This window comes from Heterodontus francisci, chromosome 29 (genome assembly GCF_036365525.1).
Source record: "Heterodontus francisci isolate sHetFra1 chromosome 29, sHetFra1.hap1, whole genome shotgun sequence".
Lineage (NCBI taxonomy): Eukaryota > Metazoa > Chordata > Chondrichthyes > Heterodontiformes > Heterodontidae > Heterodontus > Heterodontus francisci.
This window is the reverse complement of record NC_090399.1, coordinates 66,246,890-66,267,993: the sequence shown is the minus strand read 5'-3', so window position 1 is coordinate 66,267,993 and position 21,104 is coordinate 66,246,890. Positions and strand designations below refer to the sequence as shown.

General features: G+C 51.8%; 1 protein-coding gene across 1 annotated transcript in view; it reads left to right on the top strand.

Moving 5' to 3' along the window:
- Positions 1 to 19,490, top strand: part of LOC137345667 (class I histocompatibility antigen, F10 alpha chain-like) — a 108,410-nt gene extending 88,920 nt beyond the window's left edge. Inside the window, exons 4-8 of the mRNA XM_068008928.1 lie at positions 6,386 to 6,649; positions 8,743 to 8,847; positions 17,827 to 17,859; positions 18,134 to 18,181; positions 18,732 to 19,490. Of these exons, the coding sequence (XP_067865029.1) occupies positions 6,386 to 6,649; positions 8,743 to 8,847; positions 17,827 to 17,859; positions 18,134 to 18,180 (449 nt within the window). The 3' untranslated portion in view covers position 18,181; positions 18,732 to 19,490. The remainder of the gene's footprint in view (positions 1 to 6,385; positions 6,650 to 8,742; positions 8,848 to 17,826; positions 17,860 to 18,133; positions 18,182 to 18,731) is intronic.
- The last annotated feature ends 1,614 nt before the right edge of the window (positions 19,491 to 21,104 follow it).

Sequence of the window (21,104 nt, the reverse complement as noted above, 5' to 3'; positions counted from 1 at the left end):
GAACGAGTGAGGGGGAACTGAGAGTGAGCGAACGAGTGAGGGGGGAACTGAGAGTGAGTGAACGAGTGAGGGGGGAACTGAGAGTGAGTGAACGAGTGAGGGGGGAACTGAGAGCGAGGGAACGAGTGAGGGGGGAACTGATAGTGTGTGAACGAGTGAGGGGGGAACTGAGAGTGAGGGAACGAGTGAGGGGGGAACTGAGAGCGAAGGGACGAGTGAGGGGGGAACTGAGAGCGAGGGGACGAGTGAGGGGGGAACTGAGAGCGAGTGAACATGTGAGGGGGGAACTAAGTGCGTGTGAACGGGTGAGGGGGGAACTGAGAGCGAGGGAACGAGTGAGGGGGGAACTGAGAGCGAGGGAACGAGTGAGGGGGGAACTGAGAGCGTGTGAACGAGTGAGGGGGGAACTGAGAGCGTGTGAACGAGTGAGGGGGGATCTGAGAGCGTGTGAACGAGTGAGGGGGGAACTGAGAGCGAGGGAACGAGTGAGGGGGGAACTGAGAGCGAGGGAACGAGTGAGGGGGGAACTGAGAGCGAGGGAACGAGTGAGGGGGGAACTGAGAGCGTGTGAACGAGTGAGGGGGGAACTGAGAGCGAGGGAACTAGTGAGGGGGGAACTGAGAGCGAGGGAACGACTGAGGGGGGAACTGAGAGCGAGGGAACGAGTGAGGGGGGAACTGAGAGCGAGGGAACGAGTGAGGGGGGAACTGAGAGCGAGGGAACGAGTGAGGGGGGAACTGAGAGCGAGGGAACGAGTGAGGGGGGAACTGAGAGCGAGGGAACGAGTGAGGGGGGAACTGAGAGCGAGGGAACGAGTGAGGGGGGAACTGAGAGCGAGGGAACGAGTGAGGGGGGAACTGAGAGCGAGGGAACGAGTGAGGGGGGAACTGAGAGCGAGGGAACGAGTGAGGGGGGAACTGAGAGCGAGTGAACGAGTGAGGGGGGAACTGAGAGCGAGGGAACGAGTGAGGAGGGAACTGAGAGTGAGCGAACGAGTGAGGAGGGAACTGAGAGCGAGGGGACGAGTGAGGGGGAACTGAGAGCGAGGGAACGAGTGAGGAGGGAACTGAGAGTGAGCGAACGAGTGAGGGGGGAACTGAGAGCGAGTGAACGAGTGAGGGGGGAACTGAGAGCGAGTGAACGAGTGAGGGGGGAACTGAGAGCGAGGGAACGAGTGAGGAGGGAACTGAGAGCGAGGGGACGAGTGAGGGGGAACTGAGAGCGAGGGATCGAGTGAGGGGGGAACTGAGAGCGAGGGATCGAGTGAGGGGGGAACTGAGAGCGAGGGGACGAGTGAGGGGGGAACTGAGAGCGAGGGAACGAGTGAGGGGGGAACTGAGAGCGAGTGAACGAGTGAGGGGGGAACTGAGAGCGAGGGAACGAGTGAGGGGGGAACTGAGAGCGAGGGAACGAGTGAGGGGGGAACTGAGAGCGAGGGATCGAGTGAGGGGGGAACTGAGAGCGAGGGATCGAGTGAGGGGGGAACTGAGAGCGAGGGATCGAGTGAAGGGGGAACTGAGAGCGAGGGGACGAGTGACGGGGGAACTGAGAGCGAGTGAACGAGTGAGGGGGGAACTGAGAGCGAGGGAACGAGCGAGGGGGGAACTGAGAGCGAGGGAACGAGCGAGGGGGGAACTGAGAGCGAGGGGGGAACTGAGAGCGACAGAACAGGTGAGGGGGGAACTGAGAGCGAGAGAACGAGTGAGGGGGGAACTGAGAGCGGGTGAACGAGTGAGGGGGGAACTGAGAGCGAGTGAAAGAATGAGGGGGGAACTGAGAGCGAGTCAATGAATGAGGGGGGAACTGAGAGCGAGTGAATGAATGAGGGGGGAACTGAGAGAGAGTGAATGAATGAGGGGGGAACTGAGAGTGACTGAATGAATGAGGGGGGAACTGAGAGTGAGTGAATAAATGAGGGGGGAACTGAGAGTGAGTGAATGAATGAGGGGGGAACTGAGAGTGAGTGAATGAATGAGGGGGGAACTGAGAGCGAGGGAACGAGTGAGGGGGAACTGAGAGCGAGGGAACGAGTGAAGGGGGAACTGAGAGTGATTGAATGAATGAGGGGGGAACTGAGTGCGAGTGAACCAGTGAGGTGGGAACTGAGAGCGAGCGAACGAGTGAGGTGGGAACTGAGAGTGAGCGAACGAGTGAGGGGGGAACTGAGAGTGAGCGAACGAGTGAGGGGGGAACTGAGAGTGAGCGAACGAGTGAGGTGGGAACTGAGAGTGAGCGAACGAGTGAGGGGGGAACTGAGAGTGAGCGAACGAGTGAGGTGGGAACTGAGAGTGAGCGAACGAGTGAGGGGGGAACTGAGAGTGAGCGAACGAGTGAGGGGGTAACTGAGAGCGAGGAAACAAGTGAGGGGGAACTGATAGTGAGTGAACGAGTGAGGGGGGAACTGATAGTGAGTGAACGAGTGAGGGGGGAACTGAGAGCGAGGGAACGAGTGAGGGGGGAACTGATAGTGTGTGAACGAGTGAGGGGGGATCTGAGAGCGAGGGAACGAGTGAGGGGGGAACTGAGAGCGAGGGGACGAGTGAGGTGGGAACTGAGAGTGAGCGAACGAGTGAGGTGGGAACTGAGAGTGAGCGAACGAGTGAGGTGGGAACTGAGAGTGAGTGAACGAGTGAGGGGGTAACTGAGAGTGAGCGAACGAGTGAGTGGGTAACTGAGAGTGAGCGAACGAGTGAGGGGGGAACTGAGAGCGAGGGAACGAGTGAGGGGGGAACTGATAGTGAGTGAATGAGTGAGGTGGGAACTGAGAGCGAGGGGACGAGTGAGGTGGGAACTGAGAGCGAGTGAACGAGTGAGGGGGGAACTGAGAGCGAGTGAACGAGTGAGGGGGGAATTGAGAGCGAGGGAACAAGTGAGGGGGTAACTGAGAGCGAGGGAACAAGTGAGGGGGGAACTGAGCGGGGGGACGAGTGAGGGGGAAACTGAGAGTCAGGGAACGAGTGAGGGGGGAACTGAGAGTCAGGGAACGAGTGAGGGGGGATCTGAGAGCGAGTGAACGAGTGAGGGGGGATCTGAAAGCGAGTGAACGAGTGAGGGGGGAACTGAGTGCGAGGGAACGAGTGAGGGGGGAACTGAGAGCGAGGGAACGAGTGAGGGGGGAACTGAGAGCGAGGGAACGAGTGAGGGGGGAACTGAAAGCGAGGGAACGAGTGAGGGGGGAACTGAGAGCGAGCGAACGAGTGAGGGGGGAACTGAGAGCGAGTGAACGAGTGAGGGGGGAACTGAGAGCGAGTGAACGAGTGAGGGGGGAACTGAGAGCGAGGGAACGAGTGAGGGGGGAACTGAGAGCGAGGGAACGAGTGAGGGGGGAACTGAGAGCGAGGGAACGAGTGAGGGGGGAACTGAGAGCGAGGGAACGAGTGAGGGGGGAACTGAGAGCGAGGGAACGAGTGAGGGGGGAACTGAGAGCGAGGGAACGAGTGAGGGGGGAACTGAGAGCGAGGGAGCGAGTGAGGGGGGAACTGAGAGCGAGGGAGCGAGTGAGGGGGGAACTGAGAGCGAGGGAACGAGTGAGGGGGGAACTGAGAGCGAGGGAACGAGTGAGGGGGGAACTGAGAGTGAGGGAACGAGTGAGGGGGGAACTGAGAGCGAGGGAACGAGTGAGGGGGGAACTGAGAGCGAGCGAACGAGTGAGGGGGGAACTGAGAGTCTGGGAAAGAGTGAGGGGGGAACTGAGAGTCAGGGAACGAGTGAGGGGGGAACTGAGAGTGAGTGAGCGAGTCATGGGGGAACTGAGAGTGAGCGAACAAGTGAGGTGGGAACTGAGAGTGAGCGAACGAGTGAGGGGGGAACTGAGATGAGCGAACGAGTGAGGGGGGAACTGAGAGCGAGGGAACGAGTGAGGGGGGAACTGCGAGTGAGGGAACGAGTGAGGGGGGAACTGATAGCGAGTGAACGAGTGAGGGGGGAACTGAGAGCGAGGGAACGAGTGAGGGGGGAACTGATAGTGTGTGAACGAGTGGGGGGGGAACTGATAGTGTGTGAACGAGTGAGGGGGGAACTGAGAGCGAGGGAACGAGTGAGGGGGGAACTGAGAGCGAGTGAACGAGTGGAGGGGAACTGAGAGTGAGGGGGGAACTGAGAGCGAGGGAACGAGTGAGGGGGGAACTGAGAGCGAGGGAACGAGTGAGGGGGGAACTGAGAGCGAGGGAACGAGTGAGGGGGGAACTGAGAGCGAGGGAACGAGTGAGGGGGGAACTGAGAGCGAGGGAACGAGTGAGGGGGGAACTGAGAGCGAGGGAACGAGTGAGGGGGGAACTGAGAGCGAGGGAACGAGTGAGGGGGGAACTGAGAGCGAGGGAACGAGTGAGGGGGGAACTGAGAGCGAGGGAACGAGTGAGGGGGGAACTGAGAGCGAGGGAACGAGTGAGGGGGGAACTGAGAGCGAGGGAGCGAGTGAGGGGGGAACTGAGAGCGAGGGAGCGAGTGAGGGGGGAACTGAGAGCGAGGGAGCGAGTGAGGGGGGAACTGAGAGCGAGGGAGCGAGTGAGGGGGGAACTGAGAGCGAGGGAACGAGTGAGGGGGGAACTGAGAGCGAGGGAACGAGTGAGGGGGGAACTGAGAGCGAGCGAACGAGTGAGGGGGGAACTGAGAGTCTGGGAAAGAGTGAGGGGGGAACTGAGAGTCAGGGAACGAGTGAGGGGGGAACTGAGAGTGAGTGAGCGAGTCATGGGGGAACTGAGTGCGAGTGAACGAGTGAGGGGGGAACTGAGAGTCTGGGAAAGAGTGAGGGGGGAACTGAGAGTCAGGGAACGAGTGACGGGGGAACTGAGAGTGAGCGAACAAGTGAGGTGGGCACTGAGAGTGAGCGAACGAGTGAGGGGGGAACTGAGAGTGAGCGAACGAGTGAGGGGGGAACTGAGAGCGAGGGAACGAGTGAGGGGGGAACTGCGAGTGAGGGAACGAGTGAGGGGGGAACTGATAGCGAGTGAACGAGTGAGGGGGGAACTGAGAGCGAGGGAACGAGTGAGGGGGGAACTGATAGTGTGTGAACGAGTGAGGGGGGAACTGAGAGCGAGGGAACGAGTGAGGGGGGAACTGAGAGCGAGTGAACGAGTGGAGGGGACCTGAGAGCGAGGGAACGAGTGAGGGGGGACCTGAGAGCGAGGGAACGAGTGAGGGGGGACCTGAGAGCGAGGGAACGAGTGAGGGGGGACCTGAGAGCGAGGGAACGAGTGAGGGGGGAACTGAGAGCGAGGGAACGAGTGAGGGGGGAACTGAGAGTCAGGGAACGAGTGAGCGGGGAACTGAGAGCGAGGGAACGAGTGAGGGGGGAACTGAGAGCGAGGGAACGAGTGAGGGGGGAACTGATAGTGTGTGAACGAGTGAGGGGGGAACGAGTGAGGGGGGAACTGAGAACGAGGGGACGAGTGAGGGGGTAACTGAGAGCGAGGGAACGAGTGAGGGGGGAACTGAGAGCGAGTGAACGAGTGAGGGGGGAACTGAGAGCGAGTGAACGAGTGAGGGGGTAACTGAGAGCGAGTGAACGAGTGAGGGGGGAACTGAGAGCGAGGGAACGAGTGAGGGGTGAACTGAGAGCGAGGGGACGAGTGAGGGGGGAACTGAGAGCGACAGAACAGGTGAGGGGGGAACTGAGAGCGAGGGAACGAGTGAGGGGGGAACTGGAGAGTGAGCGAGTGGGGGGGAACTGGAGAGTGAGCGAGTGGGGGGGAACTGGAGAGTGAGCGAGTGGGGGGGAACTGGAGAGTGAGCGAGTGGGGGGGAACTGGAGAGTGAGCGAATGGGGGGAAACTGGAGAGTGAGCGAGTGGGGGGGAACTGGAGAGTGAGCGAGTGGGGGGGAACTGGAGAGTGAGCGAGTGGGGGGGAACTGGAGAGTGAGCGAGTGGGGGGGAACTGGAGAGTGAGCGAGTGGGGGGGAACTGGAGAGTGAGCGAGTGGGGGGATCTGGAGAGTGAGCGAGTGGGGGGGAACTGGAGAGTGAGCGAGTGGGGGGGAACTGGAGAGTGGGCGAGTGGGGGGGGAACTGAGAGTGAGCGAGTGATTTGATTTGGAGATACAGCACTGAAACAGGCCCTTCGGCCCACCAAGTCTGTGCCAACCATTAACCACCCATTTATACTAATCCTACACTAATCCCATATTCCTACCACATCCTCACCTGTCCCTATATTCCCCTACCACCTACCTATACTAGGGGCAATTTATAATGGCCAATTTACCTATCAACCTGCAAGTCTTATGGAGGGGGTACTGGAGAGTGAGCGAGTGGAGGGGGAACTGAGAGTGAGCGAGTGAGTGATTGAGGGGGGTAACTGAGGCGGGCGGGTGAGGGGAGTGGGATGGACCGAGAGTGGGCGAGTCTGTTTCTCTGGATTACTGTACTAACTCCTCTCTCTCTGTCTCAGTTGCTCCATCCGTGTCCTTTACCCGTCGCGGTGATAGTCACCGACTGTCCTGTGTCACCACTGGGTTTTACCCTCAAGCCATCGAGGTGACTCTGCGCAGAGATGGGGTTTCCCTCGATGAGTCTCACTTCGACGGGATCCTTCCCAATCACGATGGCACCTACCAGACCCACAAATGGACTGATATTGATCCTGCGGACCAGGCCAAGTTCTCCTGTGAGGTGGATCACAGCGGGCTGAAGGAGAAGATGGTGGTGTTTTATGGTAAGTCTTTCTCCCACAGTGAGAGGATCCAGTCTCACTACAGGAGGGAGGGAGGGTCAGTGCTGAGCTGCGTGAGGATCCAGTCTCACTACAGGAGGGAGGGTCCGTGCTGAGCTGTGTGAGGATCCAGTCTCACTACAGGAGGGAGGGTCAGGGCTGAGCTGTGTGAGGATCCAGTCTCACTACAGGAGGGAGGGTCAGTGCTGAGCTGCGTGAGGATCCAGTCTCACTACAGGAGGGAGGGAGGGTCAGTGCTGAGCTGTGTGAGGATCCAGTCTCACTACAGGAGGGAGGGTCCGTGCTGAGCTGTGTGAGGATCCAGTCTCACTACAGGAGGGAGGGTCAGTGCTGAGCTGTGTGAGGATCCAGTCTCACTACAGGAAGGAGGGTCAGTGCTGAGCTGTGTAAGGATCCAGTCTCACTACAGGAGGGAGGGTCCGTGCTGAGCTGTGTGAGGATCCAGTCTCACTACAGGAGGGAGGGTCAGTGCTGAGCTGTGTGAGGATCCAGTCTCACTACAGGAAGGAGGGTCAGTGCTGAGCTGTGTAAGGATCCAGTCTCACTACAGGAAGGAGGGTCAGTGCTGAGCTGTGTGAGGATCCAGTCTCACTGCAGATGGGAGGGTCAGTGCTGAGCTGTGTGAGGGTCCAGTCTCACTACAGGAGGGAGGGTCAGTGCTGAGCTGTGTGAGGATCCAGTCTCACTACAGGAGGGAGGGTCCGTGCTGAGCTGTGTGAGGATCCAGTCTCACTACAGGAGGGAGGGTCAGTGCTGAGCTGTGTGAGGATCCAGTCTCACTACAGGAGGGAGGGTCAGGGCTGAGCTGTGTGAGGATCCAGTCTCACTACAGGAGGGAGGGTCCATGCTGAGCTGTGTGAGGATCCAGTCTCACTACAGGAGGGAGGGTCAGTGCTGAGCTGTGTGAGGATCCAGTCTCACTACAGGAGGGAGGGTCAGTGCTGAGCTGTGTGAGGATCCAGTCTCACTACAGGAGGGAGGGTCAGTGCTGAGCTGTGTGAGGATCCAGTCTCACTACAGGAGGGAGGGTCAGTGCTGAGCTGTGTGAGGATCCAGTCTCCACTACAGGAGGGAGGGTCAGTGCTGAGCTGTGTGAGGATCCAGTCTCAATACAGGATGGAGGGTCAGTGCTGAGCTGTGTGAGGATCCAGTCTCACTACAGGAGGGAGGGTCAGTGCTGAGCTGTGTGAGGATCCAGTCTCACTACAGGAGGGAGGGTCAGTGCTGAGCTGTGTGAGGATCCAGTCTCCACTACAGGAGGGAGGGTCAGTGCTGAGCTGTGTGAGGATCCAGTCTCACTACAGGAGGGAGGGTCAGTGCTGAGCTGTGTGAGGATCCAGTCTCACTACAGGAGGGAGGGAGGGTCAGTGCTGAGCTGTGTGAGGATCCAGTCTCACGACAGGAGGGAGGGAGGGTCGGTGCTGAGCTGTGTGAGGATCCAGTCTCACTACAGGAGGGAGGGAGGGTCAGTGCTGAGCTGTGTGAGGATCCAGTCTCACTACAGGAGGGAGGGTCAGTGCTGAGCTGTGTGAGGATCCAGTCTCACTCCAGGAGGGAGGGAGGGTCAGTGCTGAGCTGTGTGAGGATCCAGTCTCACTACAGGAGGGAGGGAGGGTCAGTGCTGAGCTGTGTGAGGATCCAGTCTCACTACAGGAGGGAGGGTCAGTGCTGAGCTGTGTGAGGATCCAGTCTCACTACAGGAGGGAGGGAGGGTCAGTGCTGAGCTGTGTGAGGATCCAGTCTCACTACAGGAGGGACGGTCAGTGCTGAGCTGTGTGAGGATCCAGTCTCACTACAGGAGGGAGGGTCCATGCTGAGCTGTGTGAGGATCCAGTCTCACTACAGGAGGGAGGGAGGGTCAGTGCTGAGCTGTGTGAGGATCCAGTCTCACTACAGGAGGGAGGGTCAGTGCTGAGCTGTGTGAGGATCCAGTCTCACTCCAGGAGGGAGGGAGGGTCAGTGTGTCCCGGGATATTACAGCGCGTGGGGCTCTGTGTGTCCTCTCGCTCTCTCTCTCTGCCTGTGTCTGTTCCCTGATGTCTGATTCACGCTCTCTCTCTGGTTCTATTTATCAGAACGGAAGTCTGTCTCCCTGCTCCCTATTATTGTCGGTGTTCTGGTTGTTGTTGTTCTGCTGATCATCGCTGTTGTCGTGGGTGTCGTCATCTACAAAAAGAAAGGTAGGAATTGGAGAGAAAATGGCCAAAATGCTCACTGGGGCCGTGCGGACTCTGGGTGATGTAAGTTTGGGGGAGGGGGACAGGGGTGTGTTTGGGGGCCCAGGGTGGGGGTGGGATTGCCAGTGGGTGGGGAATGGTGACTCGGGGTGTAGTGGGGGGTGTTTGGGGGCCCAGGGTGGGGGTGGGATTGCTGGTGGGTGGGGAATGGTGACCCGGGGTGGAGTGGGGGAGTGTTTGGGAGCCCAGGGTGGGGGTGGGATTGCTGGTGGGTGGGGAATGGTGACCCGGGGTGGAGTGGGGGAGTGTTTGGGAGCCCAGGGTGGGGGTGGGATTGCCAGTGGGTGGGGAATGGTGACACGGGGTGGAGTGGGGGAGTGTTTGGGGACCCAGGATGTGGGTGGGATTGCTGGTGGGTGGGGAATGGTGACCCGGGGTGGAGTGGGGGAGTGTTTGGGAGCCCAGGGTGGGGGTGGGATTGCCAGTGGGTGGGGAATGGTGACTCGGGGTGGAGTGGGGGAGTGTTTGGGGACCAGGGTGGGGGTGGGATTGCCAGTGGGTGGGGAATGGTGACACGGGGTGGAGTGGGGGAGTGTTTGGGGACCCAGGGTGGGGGTGGGATTGCTGGTGGGTGGGGAATGGTGACCCGGGGTGGAGTGGGGGGGTGTTTGGGGACCCAGGGTGGGGGTGGGATTGCCAGTGGGTGGGGAATGGTGACTCGGGGTGGAGTGGGGGAGTGTTTGGGGACCCAGGGTGTGGGTGGGATTGCTGGTGGGTGGGGAATGGTGACCCGGGGTGGAGTGGGGGAGTGTTTGGGGACCCAGGGTGTGGGTGGGATTGCTGGTGGGTGGGGAATGGTGACCCGGGGTGGAGTGGGGGGGTGTTTGGGGACCCAGAGTGGGGGTGGGATTGCTGGTGTGTGGGGAATGGTGACACGGGGTGGAGTGGGGGAGTGTTTGGGGACCCAGGGTGTGGGTGGGATTGCTGGTGTGTGGGGAATGGTGACCTGGGATGGAGTGGAGGAGTGTTTGGGGACCCAGGGTGTGGGTGGGATTGCCAGTGGGTGGGGAATGGTGACCCGGGGTGGAGTGGGGGAGTGTTTGGGAGCCCATGGTGGGGGTGGGATTCCTGGTGTGTGAGGAATGGTGACCCGGGGTGGAGTGGGGGAGTGTTTGGGGCCCATGGTGGGGGTGGATTGCTGGTGGGTGGGGAATGGTGACCCGGGGTGGAGTGGGGGAGTGTTTGGGAGCCCAGGGTGGGGGTGGGATTGCTGGTGGGTGGGGAATGGTGACTCGGGGTGGAGTGGGGGAGTGTTTGGGAGCCCAGGGTGGGGGTGGATTGCTGGTGGGTGGGGAATGGTGACCCGGGGTGGAGTGGGGGAGTGTTTGGGAGCCCATGGTGGGGGTGGGATTCCTGGTGTGTGGGGAATGGTGACCCGGGGTGGGGTGGATGGGGGTTGGCTCCGGGTCTGAAGATGGTGAACAAGGAAATGTCGACACTGGGTCCAGTGAGCGGAGGAGAGGATGTTCTTTCGGAACCACAAATTAAGGCAAAACTAAACGATGTGAAGAAATTAAACCAGGAGAGGGAGAGAAATGGGAAATGTGTGAGTAAAATATTCAAACAGAATGACAGTGTTAGTGTTTGTGTCCCAAGTCAGCATTCTTTATAAAAACACATAGAGTATCAGGAACAAGTTCCATGAATTGCAGACTTGAATTCAACTTGGAGGCTATGACAAGGCAGCCATTAAGGAGACTGGGATGGAAGATGGGGAGGAATGGGAATGAAATATACCAGGTTATCCGGTCCACAGGAAAGATCGGAAAAATGGTGAAGGAGGAACAGTTACCTTAGTGATGAAAGATGAAATCACTTCAGTGGGAAGAGAGGATATAACCAGAGTTCAGCAGGCAGTGGAGAACTTATGGGTCGTATTAAGAAATTGAGAAGTATTTAAGACTAGCGGGAGTGCTGTATAGACCCCCAGGTAGTAGCTGTGAAGCTGTAACTTGTATAAAGTTTAGATAAGCAAGTAGTCAAACCGGAATGGTTTTAAGTAGGGATTTTAACTTTCATTATAGACTGGGATAAGCAGACTACCACACATCAGAAAGGTAGTGAATTTCTAGAGTGTGTCCAGGATAGTTTTCAGAAACGTCCCAGAGTTTGCAAGTTCTCCCTGTGTCTGCGTGGGTTTTCTCCGGGTGCTCCGGTTTCCTCCCACAAGCCAAAAGACTTGCAGGTTGATAGGTAAATTGGCCATTATAGATTGCCCCTAGTATAGGTAGGTGGTAGGGAAATATATAGGGACAGGTGGGGATGTGATAGGAATATGGGATTAGTGTAGGATTAGTATAAATGGGTGGTTGATGTTCGGCACAGACTCGGTGGGCCGAAGGGCCTGTTTCAGTGCAGTATCTCTAATCTAAAATCCAACAAGGAGACATGCTCTATTAGATTAATAATGAGTAATGAGACTGATTTAGTTAACACCCTAACAGTGGAAGAATATTGATCAAATAGTGATCATAATATGATTGAGTTCTCGTAGTGTTGAAATGGAGAAACATGAAACAGCCACTCAGATTCTAGAATTAGGTAATGCTGATTTTAACAGGATAAGACACAGATTGTCCAGAGTAAACTGGACAAATCTATTAATGAGTAAAACAGAAGATCAGTGGGAGGTGTTCAAAAGAGAATTTAAAGTGATCCAAAAGCAGTTTATATCACTAAAGGGCAAGTGTTCTACCTGCCAAAAAAGACAGCTATGGGCAATTAAAAAGGTAAGAGATAACAAACTGTAAAAAACATACAGAAATGTAAAAAATAGCACAGATCCTGGTGAATGAGGAAGGTGCAAAGAACAGCAAAGGATGACACAGCAGATAGTAAGGGTTACAAGAAGAAGTACGAAAAGAAACTTGCAAGGGTGATCAAAATCAACACAAAGAACTTAGTTACATTCGGAAAAAGAGGGTCAGAAGCAAAGCAGTCCCTTTGAAAACTGATGATGGTGATGTTGTCAATGAGAAGGAAATGGTGGACATGTTGAATAATTAATTTGTGTCAATATTTACAGTGGAGGAAGAGAAAAGAATGACAGACTTCCCAAGGAAACTATTATTGGATCAGAGACAGGAACTCAGTAAAATTAACATCAGTAATGTAACAGTAATGGAGAAATTAATGACACTAAAAAGTGATAAATCCCCAGGATCAGATGGTTCTATCCCAGAGTTTTAAAGGAAGGAGGTGAGAACAGTGCAGATCCCTAACTATAATCTTCTGAAGTTTGCTTGATTCAGGAACTGTTCCTTAAGATTGGAAAATTGTGCCTGTCAGTCTGCTATTGAAGGAAGGTGGAAATTATAGACCAGTTAGCCTCACATCTGTTATCAGAAAATTACTAGAGTCGATAATTTAATTGGAGAATTCAGCACCTTGAACATTGTCAGCTGATCATAGAAAACCAGCATGGATTTGATACTGAATTGTTTGAAGAGGTGACTAAAGGAATAGGGGAATGTCTATGGATGTTATTTATATGGTCTTCCAGAAGGCATTTGATAAAGTTCCTCAAAAGAGACTGTTTAGTTAAAGGTGAAGCTCAGGAAATTGAAGATAAATTATCGACCTGTTAGGAAGTTAGCTGAGTGACAGGAGACGGAGAGTAGGGATAATGGACAGGTAGTGTAATTGTCAGGATGTGATTAGTCATGTCCCACAAGGATCTGTGTTGGAGTCTCAACTATTCACTGTATTTATTAACAAACAATGAGATAGAAAATCACATATCCAGATTTGTAGACGACACAAAAATAGACAGTATTGTAGGCAGTGTAGATGGAAGCATAAAATTACAAAGAGATTAATTGAAGAGATAAAATTGATAGATTAAGTGAATGGGCAAAACTATGGCAAATGGATTTCAATGTCGGCAAATGTGACATCATCCACTTTGGACCAATGAAAGGTAAACCAGAGTACTTTCTGAATGATGAAATACTAGAAACAGGGCGGTCCAGGTTCTAGGTACGTAGATCATTAAAATGTCATTTACCCCAGGTACCTTCCCCCAAATAGTGTGGAATTTTGCCTTACTCTTGATAACAATGGCACTTAACAAGGAGACAAAGTATTTGTTCCCACAAACTACTTAATATCCGTATAGTTTGGGTAGAAGGTAAATACTCACTATACTGCTAGTTGGTAACCTCGCGTGTAAGAGTCCGTCCTCCAGTAGTCGGTCCGCTGAACGAGTTCTCTTCACATCTGTAGTGACTGACTAGGTCACTCTTCCCAACTGCAGCAACAATATCCTTGAGGGCTGTGGCTTTCTCCCCCTTTCTGACCCTGGTCCTGTGACATAATGAGTAATGTCTCAAATTGGGTCATCCGATTGGGTTTCAGTGCCTTATCAATCCCACCATGGCTTTGCAAGACCACCTACATGCGGTCATATCCTGCTCTCAGCAGGTGGGAGGGGGTGAGTTTGGGTCCATACCAGCAATGATGTGATATGTACATCTTAATAAGGCAGGAGGAAATCATTCACACATAGTCTGAGAGGTCATTGTCTGAGAACTGTTGTAGACAATGTTTGATGTTGTAATAGTCTGAGACTACCACCTTAATGACATGTCCTGACTCGGGTGTGTGTAGGGTTTCTGTGTGTGTCCTTGTTCAGTTAAACTGTCTTTATTTTTAACAAGTCCAATATAAGCCCCAATGATGAGATCTTTGGTCGGAATTCCTCTTCTCCCTGTGTCCCGATGTCCTCCGCACTCCATGTTTTTACCAGCCTTTGTCAAACTCTGCACATGAAAGCACATTAAATCACCAAGTCCCAGTTTATATCTGTAACAAGATATTGTTACAATTTGTCAGAACAGTTAAAACACAAACTGAAATTCAGCAAAAACTGTTACAATCAGATAGCTGAATAAAAACATGGCATAAAAATACATTCCCCTCGCAGCATGTACAGAAAATAATCTAAAAGACTAATGAAATGCTGACCTTTATATCTAGAGGTCTAGGATATAAGGGAGTAGAAGTCACACCTCAGCGATACAAAGCCCTGGTTAACCTGGAGTTACTGTGAACAGTTCTGGATACCAGGATGAATATATAGGTCTTGGAGGGAGTGCAGCACGGATTTACCAGAATGATGAAATGAGAACAGAAAGTGCCGGAAATACTCAGCAGGTGTGGCAGCATCTGTGGAGAGAGAAACACAGTTAACTTTTTAAGTCTGTGACCCTTCATCAGAACTGTCAAAGGTTAGAAATGTAACAGTCTTTGAGGGGGGGGGGGGGAGGGGGGGGAGGGGGTGAAGTAGAACAAGAAGGACAGACTGTGATCGGACGGAGGGGGAGATGTTAAATGAGAGATGTCATGGAATGTAATGTAAATGAAGTGCTAAATAGTTACAGCAAAAGACAAAGCACAGTCCAGAGAGAGTGTTAAAGGCAGAATAATGAACAGGTCCGTGCGAAAACAAAAACATGAAAAATAAGTTTGAGACTAACACATGGTTAAAAAATAAATAAATAAATCTGAAATATATTTTTAAAATAAATACACAAAAAAAATGGGGCTCATGGTCTGAAATGATTGATCTTAATATTGAGTCCAGAAGGATGTAGAGTGCTTGAAGTCTTACTTCAATTGTATAGAACGTTAGTTAGACCGCACCTGGAGTACTGTGTGCAATTTTGGTTCCCTTACCTTAGGAAGGATATTATTGCCATAGAGGGAGTGCAACAAAGGTTCACTGGACTTGTTCCCAAGATGGCAGTTCTGGTCACCTCATTACAGAAAGGATGTAATTGCACCAGAGAGGGTACAGAGGAGATTTACAAGGATGTTGCCAGGACTGGAAAATGCAGCTATGAGGAAAGATTGGATAGGCTGGGGTTGTTCTCTTTAGGCTGAGGGGAGATCTGATTGAAATGTATACAATTTTGAGGGGCTTGGATAGAGTGGAGGTGAAGGGTCTATTCACCTTAGCAGAGAGGTCAGTGACGAGGGGGAATCGATTTAAAGTGATTGGTACAAAATTAGAGGGGAGATGAGGAAAAACTTGTTCACCCAGAGGGTGGTGGGAGTCTGGAACTCACTGCCTGAAAGGGTAGTTGAGGCAGAAACCCTCAACTCGTTCAAAAGGAGTCTGGATATACACCTCAAGTGCTGTAATCTGCAGGGCTACGGACCAAATGCTGGAAGGTGGGATTAGAATAGGTGGATCGTTTTTTGGCCGGCAGGGGCATGATGGGCCAAGTGGCCTCTTTCTGTGCCTTAAACCTTCTATGATTCTATGTCGGGACTGTCCTATGAAGAGAGATTGGGGAAACTAGGCCTGTATTGTCTAGAGTTTCGAAGAATGTGAGGTGATCTCTTTTAAACCTACAAAATACTTAAAAGGATAGACAGAGTAGATGCAGGCAGCTACAGGTGATCTGTTCAACAAATCATTTCCTCAATCCAGCAACAGTTCAAAATTAAAGTTCATATGACAAAACAAATGTGCCTCGTTCTTGGCAGGTGGGGGCTTACATGAACATGTTTAAAGCAGAGATTGACAGATTTCGAAATACAAATGACATAAGGGGATATGGGGATAGTGTGGGGGAAAAAGGCATTGAAGTGGATGATCAGCCATGATCATATTGAATGGCAGAGCAGGCTCGATGGGCTGAATGGCCTACTCCTCCTGCTCCTATGTTCCTAGTCAAAAAATGAGGTGCTGTTCCTCGAGCTTGCGTTGATGTTCACTGGAACACTGCTACAGACCAAGAACAGAAATATGGGTATGAGAGCAGGAAGGAGAATTAAAATTGCAAGTAACCGGAAGCTCAGGATCATGCTTGCAGTCCGAGCAGAGGTGTTCTGCAAAGTGGTCGCCCACTCTGCGTTTGGTCTCCCCAATGTAGAGGAGACTGCACTGTGAGCAGTGAATTGAAAGAAGTACAAGTAAATCACTGCTTCACCTGGAGGAAGTGTTTGGGAACTTGGATAGTGAGGAGAGAGGAGGTAAAAGGGTAGGTATTACACCTGGGATTGCAGGGGAAGGTGTCGTGGAAAAGGGAAGGTGTCGGGGGTAATGGAGGAGTGGACCAGGGTGTCACTGAGATTATTGATCCTTTCGGAGGGGAGCTGTATTCGGCATCACATTGGAGGTGGTGGAAATGGCGGAGGATGATCCTTTGGATGTGGAGGCTGGTGGGGTGGAAAGTGAGGACAAGGGGAACCCTGTCACGGTTCTGGGAGGGAGGGGAAGGGGTGAGGGAAGAGGTGCAGGAAATGGGCCGGACACGTTTGAGGGCCCTGTCAACCACAGTTGGGGGAGGTATCTTTGGTTGAGGAAAAAGGAAGACCTATCAGAAACGCTGTTGTGGAAGGTTGCATCATCAGAGCAGATGCGTTGGAGACGGAGAATGTGAGGAAGTGTAGTCAAGGTAGCCGGGGGAGTTGGTGGCTTATAATAAATACTAGTGGACAGCCTATTCCCAGAGATGGAGACAGAGAAGTCGAGGAAGGAAAGTGTCGGAGATGGATTATGTGAGGGTGGGAGAAGGGTGAAATTGGAAGCAAAGTTCATGAAGTTTTCCAGTTCAGGGCGGGAGCAGGAAACAGCATCAATACAGTCAACAATTCACCAGAAAGAGTTGGGGGAGGGGGCCTGAGTTGGACTGGAACAAGGAATGTTCGACATATCCCACAAAAAGACAGACATAATTAGGACCCATGCGGGTACCCATAGCAACACCTTTTACTTGAAGGAAGTGAGTGGAGTTGAAAGAGAAGTTGTTCAATGTGAGAACAAGTTCAGCCAGGTGGAGGAAGGTAGTGGTGGATGGGGACTGGTTGGGCCTCTGTTCCAGGAAGAAGCGGAGAGCCCTCAAACCATCCTGGTGGGGGATGGAAGTGTAGAGAGATTAGACGTCCGTAGTGAAGAGGAGGCGGTTAGGGCCAGGAAACTGGGAACTATCGAAATGACGTAGGGAGTTGGAAGAGTCACGGATGTCGGTGGGAACAGACTGGACAAGGGGTGAAAAAATAGAATCAAGATAGGAGGCAGTAAGTTCAGTGGGGCAGGAACAGGCTGAAGTGATGGGTCTACCAGGACAGTCCTGTTTGTGGATTTTAGGATGGAGATAGAAGCAATCTGTTCGGAGTTGTGAGACTGAGGTGGGAAGCTGTAGAGGGAAGATCTCCAGAGGAGATGAGGTCATTGATAGTCCTGGATACGGTAGCTTGATGTTTGGTGATGGGATCATGGTCCAGGGGAGGTAGGAAGAAGTGTCTGTGATTTGGCACTCAGCCTCTGCAATGTAGAGGTCGGTCCACCAGACACCAACAGCACCAGCCTCGTCAGCAGGTTTGATAACAATATCAGGGTTAGAATTGTATTCCATTGAATTTTGCTCTTAATTTACCAGAATGATACTTGGACTCCAAGGGTTAAGCTATGAGGAGAGAATACACAAACTAGGATTGTATTGCATTGAATTTAGGTGAAGGGGTGATTTGATGGTCATTTTTAAGATATTAATGGAGTTAGAAACTATTTCCACTGTTTGGGGAGTGTAGGACTCGGAGCATTGTCGAGAAATTAGAGCCAGACCTTTCAGCAGTGAAATTAGGTGATGCTTCTCACAAGGGTGGTAGAAGTTTGGAATTCTCTTCCCCAAACAGCAACAGTTAATTTTAAAATTAAGTAATAGTTTTTTTGTTAGCCAGAGGTATGAAGGGATATGAGGCAAAGGTGGGTCGATGGAATTAGATTGCAGATCAGCCATGAACTCATTGAATGAGTAAATGGCCTACTCCTGTTCCTATGTACTTATCTTCCTATGAGTGGTGGTCCCAGGGGGAAGGTGACTGGGAATGATAAAGCTGTCACTATCTTCCGTCTCTCTCCTCTCTGACTGTCAGTGTCTGGTCACTAACTGAGAATTCCTTGTTTTACAGCGGGGGAGAAGACCGGCTACAATCCAGCAAAGAGTAAGTTTACCTCAAACTACAACTGGATCTTCAAATAACTGTATGAAGAGCAGGAATTGCTGCTAATAGTGTCTGTACAGTGAAACGTTTATTGCTCTGTCTCCATCTGTGTGTGGTATCTTCCTCTCTGTGTGTATTCCCCTGCCCCCAACAGCATCCCCCTCCCCTCCTACTCCCCCCACCCCACCGCCCGGTCTTTGTGTGTGTTACCCTCTGTCTGTCTCTCTGTCTCTAATAGTGAACAGATTTTTAATACTTGTCCTTCTATTAACAGCTTCTGATAGGGGGGAATCCTCATCAAACTCCTCTGCCAATGCCTGAGGTATGAATATTTCAATAGTATATTCTTCACTGGTCTTCTAACTGGGCTATTACAGTTGGTGTTTCCTGTACAATCTCCTGGGTGGAATTTGAGTGCAGTGTCTCTCTCTATACACATCAAAGGCTGGATCATACAATTCAACACTCAGCTTTGAGAATGGCCGACTGGAGATGCTGGTCCTGTTCAGTCTGAGACTGGAGATATGAGTGTTGGGGAGTGATAAACACTTCTCATAACATTTCCTGTCAGGACATGGCCTCCTGTCAGCCTCTCAGTTTCATCTAAAGGAGGCAGGTTTTCTTCAAATTGGTCACTGGGGTTTCGTGTTGTCTCTCCCCGAGGATTCAGTGTTACTAGTTTTTGGAGAGTGAATGGTCTAATGAGTTTTGCTGCTGGTGTTCGGATGGGTCTGATGGTGTTTCGAGGGCATCTGGGTTTTGCTGCCCTTGTTTTGGGGGGGGTGGCATTTGATGGGTTTTGTTGCTGGTGTTTGGTTGGCTCTGATGGATTTGCCTCTCTCTCTAACCATGTATTTATTTCTCTTCCCCAGTGGTCTCCCGTGTCCCGCTGAAATTCCAGGGAGTTCAGTGCACAGTCAGCGGGATGAATTGCTGAATCAGGGAGGGCGGTTTATCATCGAGGTGATGGCGAGTGACTGATCATAGCTCTACATCTGTGACTCTGTTTAATTGTAACTTGGGGGGGGGGGGGGGGGGGGGGGTTGTTGATTATGAATGTCTGTACTCTCTGATCATTTTGAACTTTGACCTGTATGGTTTACTCTGCATATGCTCTGGGAATGTTGAATCATTCACTGATTTCAATGGGGGGGCTTGTTTACACTTTTGCTTTTTAAATGTTAACTGTCTTTGAATCCTTTACTTCATCAAGAATAATTAATGAGCGTGACCCTGATCATCTCCTCACCCTCACTCAGTTTCTGGTTAAATTGTCCGATGTACTAACTGGGAGTGGAGATACACTCTCACTCCGTCCAAGTGGCCCTTGACCAACTGGAACCCACAGGGACTGGTCCCTGGGGCGGGGGAGGGGGGCCTAATCCCCAAGACCATCAATCCTGATGGAGGTTGTAGATGGGGTGGGAGAGTGGGGTGGTCCTGCTCTGCGTGACAGTCCCGGGACATGGGAATGTGTTGATCATTGGGAGATCGGGGAGTGTGATCAGATTTATATTTTGCTGGGGTTTATGGGGGGAGGGGAGTGGTGGGGCATGTGCTTTGTGAGAGGGGGCTCTGTAATGCAATTTTGTATTCCCGAAATTCCAATAATAAATGAGGTTTGGACTCCACTTCCTGTCTCTGTCTAATGTATCTAATGGTGGAGAATGTTCAGATCTAACAATGAAAATCCCAGGTAACTGTGTTATAACCGAGGTGGACGGAGAATTCTGTTTATTCTAGTTCCACTTCTCTACAAATCACAACATATATAAAATTTTCCCACTTACCGATACGGTCAATCACAGACTCTATTTTTCCCAGAATAAAACACACCAACCAGGTTTCTTTAATCAACAACCAAATTATCAGTTTATTATAAAACAAGTCTTTACCAGTAATGGAGTAAAGCATAAACACACAGATTGAAATATTAAAGTTCCCTTTTTACCTTCGACCCCAACACACTCACCCACACATCCATATACAGCAATTAACCGGAAAAATAAAGGGATTTTTGTTTTCAGAGCTCTTTTATAGACCAAAAAAAAAACACTTGGGCTGAACACTTGTTTATTCTTCAAGAAACAGCAGATGATATATGTTGTGTTCCTAAACTGGCATCCAGTCTGCCTTCCGAGTACACGTCGACAGGTCACTGGGATCTTTTAGAACAGTCCTTTTCAGGCGGAGTTGAGAATTAATTTAGCAGGCTTTTGTTCAAAGACAGGAGGTGAGGTGAGAGTGACTGCCCTTGACATCAAGGAGCCCTAGCAAAACTGAATCAAGGGAAAAACTTTCTGCTGGTTGGAGTCATATCATCTGAGCTCCAGGACATCACTGCAGGAGTTCCTCAGGGTAGTGTCCTAGGCCCAACCATCTTCAGCTGCTTCATCAATGATCTTCCTTCAATCATAAGGTCAGAAGTGGGGATGTTCGCTGATGATTGCACTATGTTCAGCACCATTTGTGACTCCTCAGATACTGAAGCAGTCCGTGTAGAAATGTCGCAAGACCTGGCTTGGGCTGACAAGTGACATTCGCTCCACACAAATGCAATGTTACCGTCTACAACAAGAATCATAGAGTTATCCAGCACAGAAACAGGCCCTTCAGCCTATCGTGTCTGTGCCAGCCATCAAGCACCTATTCGAATTCATTTTCCAGCACATGGCCCATAGCCTTGCATGCTGTGGCATTTCAAGTGCTCAGCTAAATACTTCTTGAATGCTGTGAGGTATCCTGCCTCTACCACCTCTTCAGGTCGTGTGTTCCAGATTCCAACCACCCTCTGGGTGAAAAAATATTTCCTCAAATCCCCTCTAAACCTCCTGCCCCTTACCTTAAATCTAGGGAAAAAGTTTCTTGCTATCTAACCTATCTATGCCCCTCATAATTTTGTGTACCTCAATCAGGTCCCCCCCTCAGCCTTCTCTGTTCTAAGGAAAACAACCCTAGCCTATCCAGTCTCTCTTCATAGCTGAAATGCTCCAGCCCAGGCAACATCCTGGTGAATCTCCTCTGCACCCTCTCCAGTGCAATCACATCCTTCCTAGTGTGGTGCCCAGAACTGTACACAGTACTCCAGCTGTGGCCTAACTAGCGTTTTATACAGCTCAGTCATAACCTCCCTGCTCTTATATTCTATGCCTCGGCGAATAAAGGCAACTATCTCATATGCCTTCCTAACCACCTTATCTACCTGTGCTGCTGTCTTCAGTGATCTATGGACAAGTACACCAAGG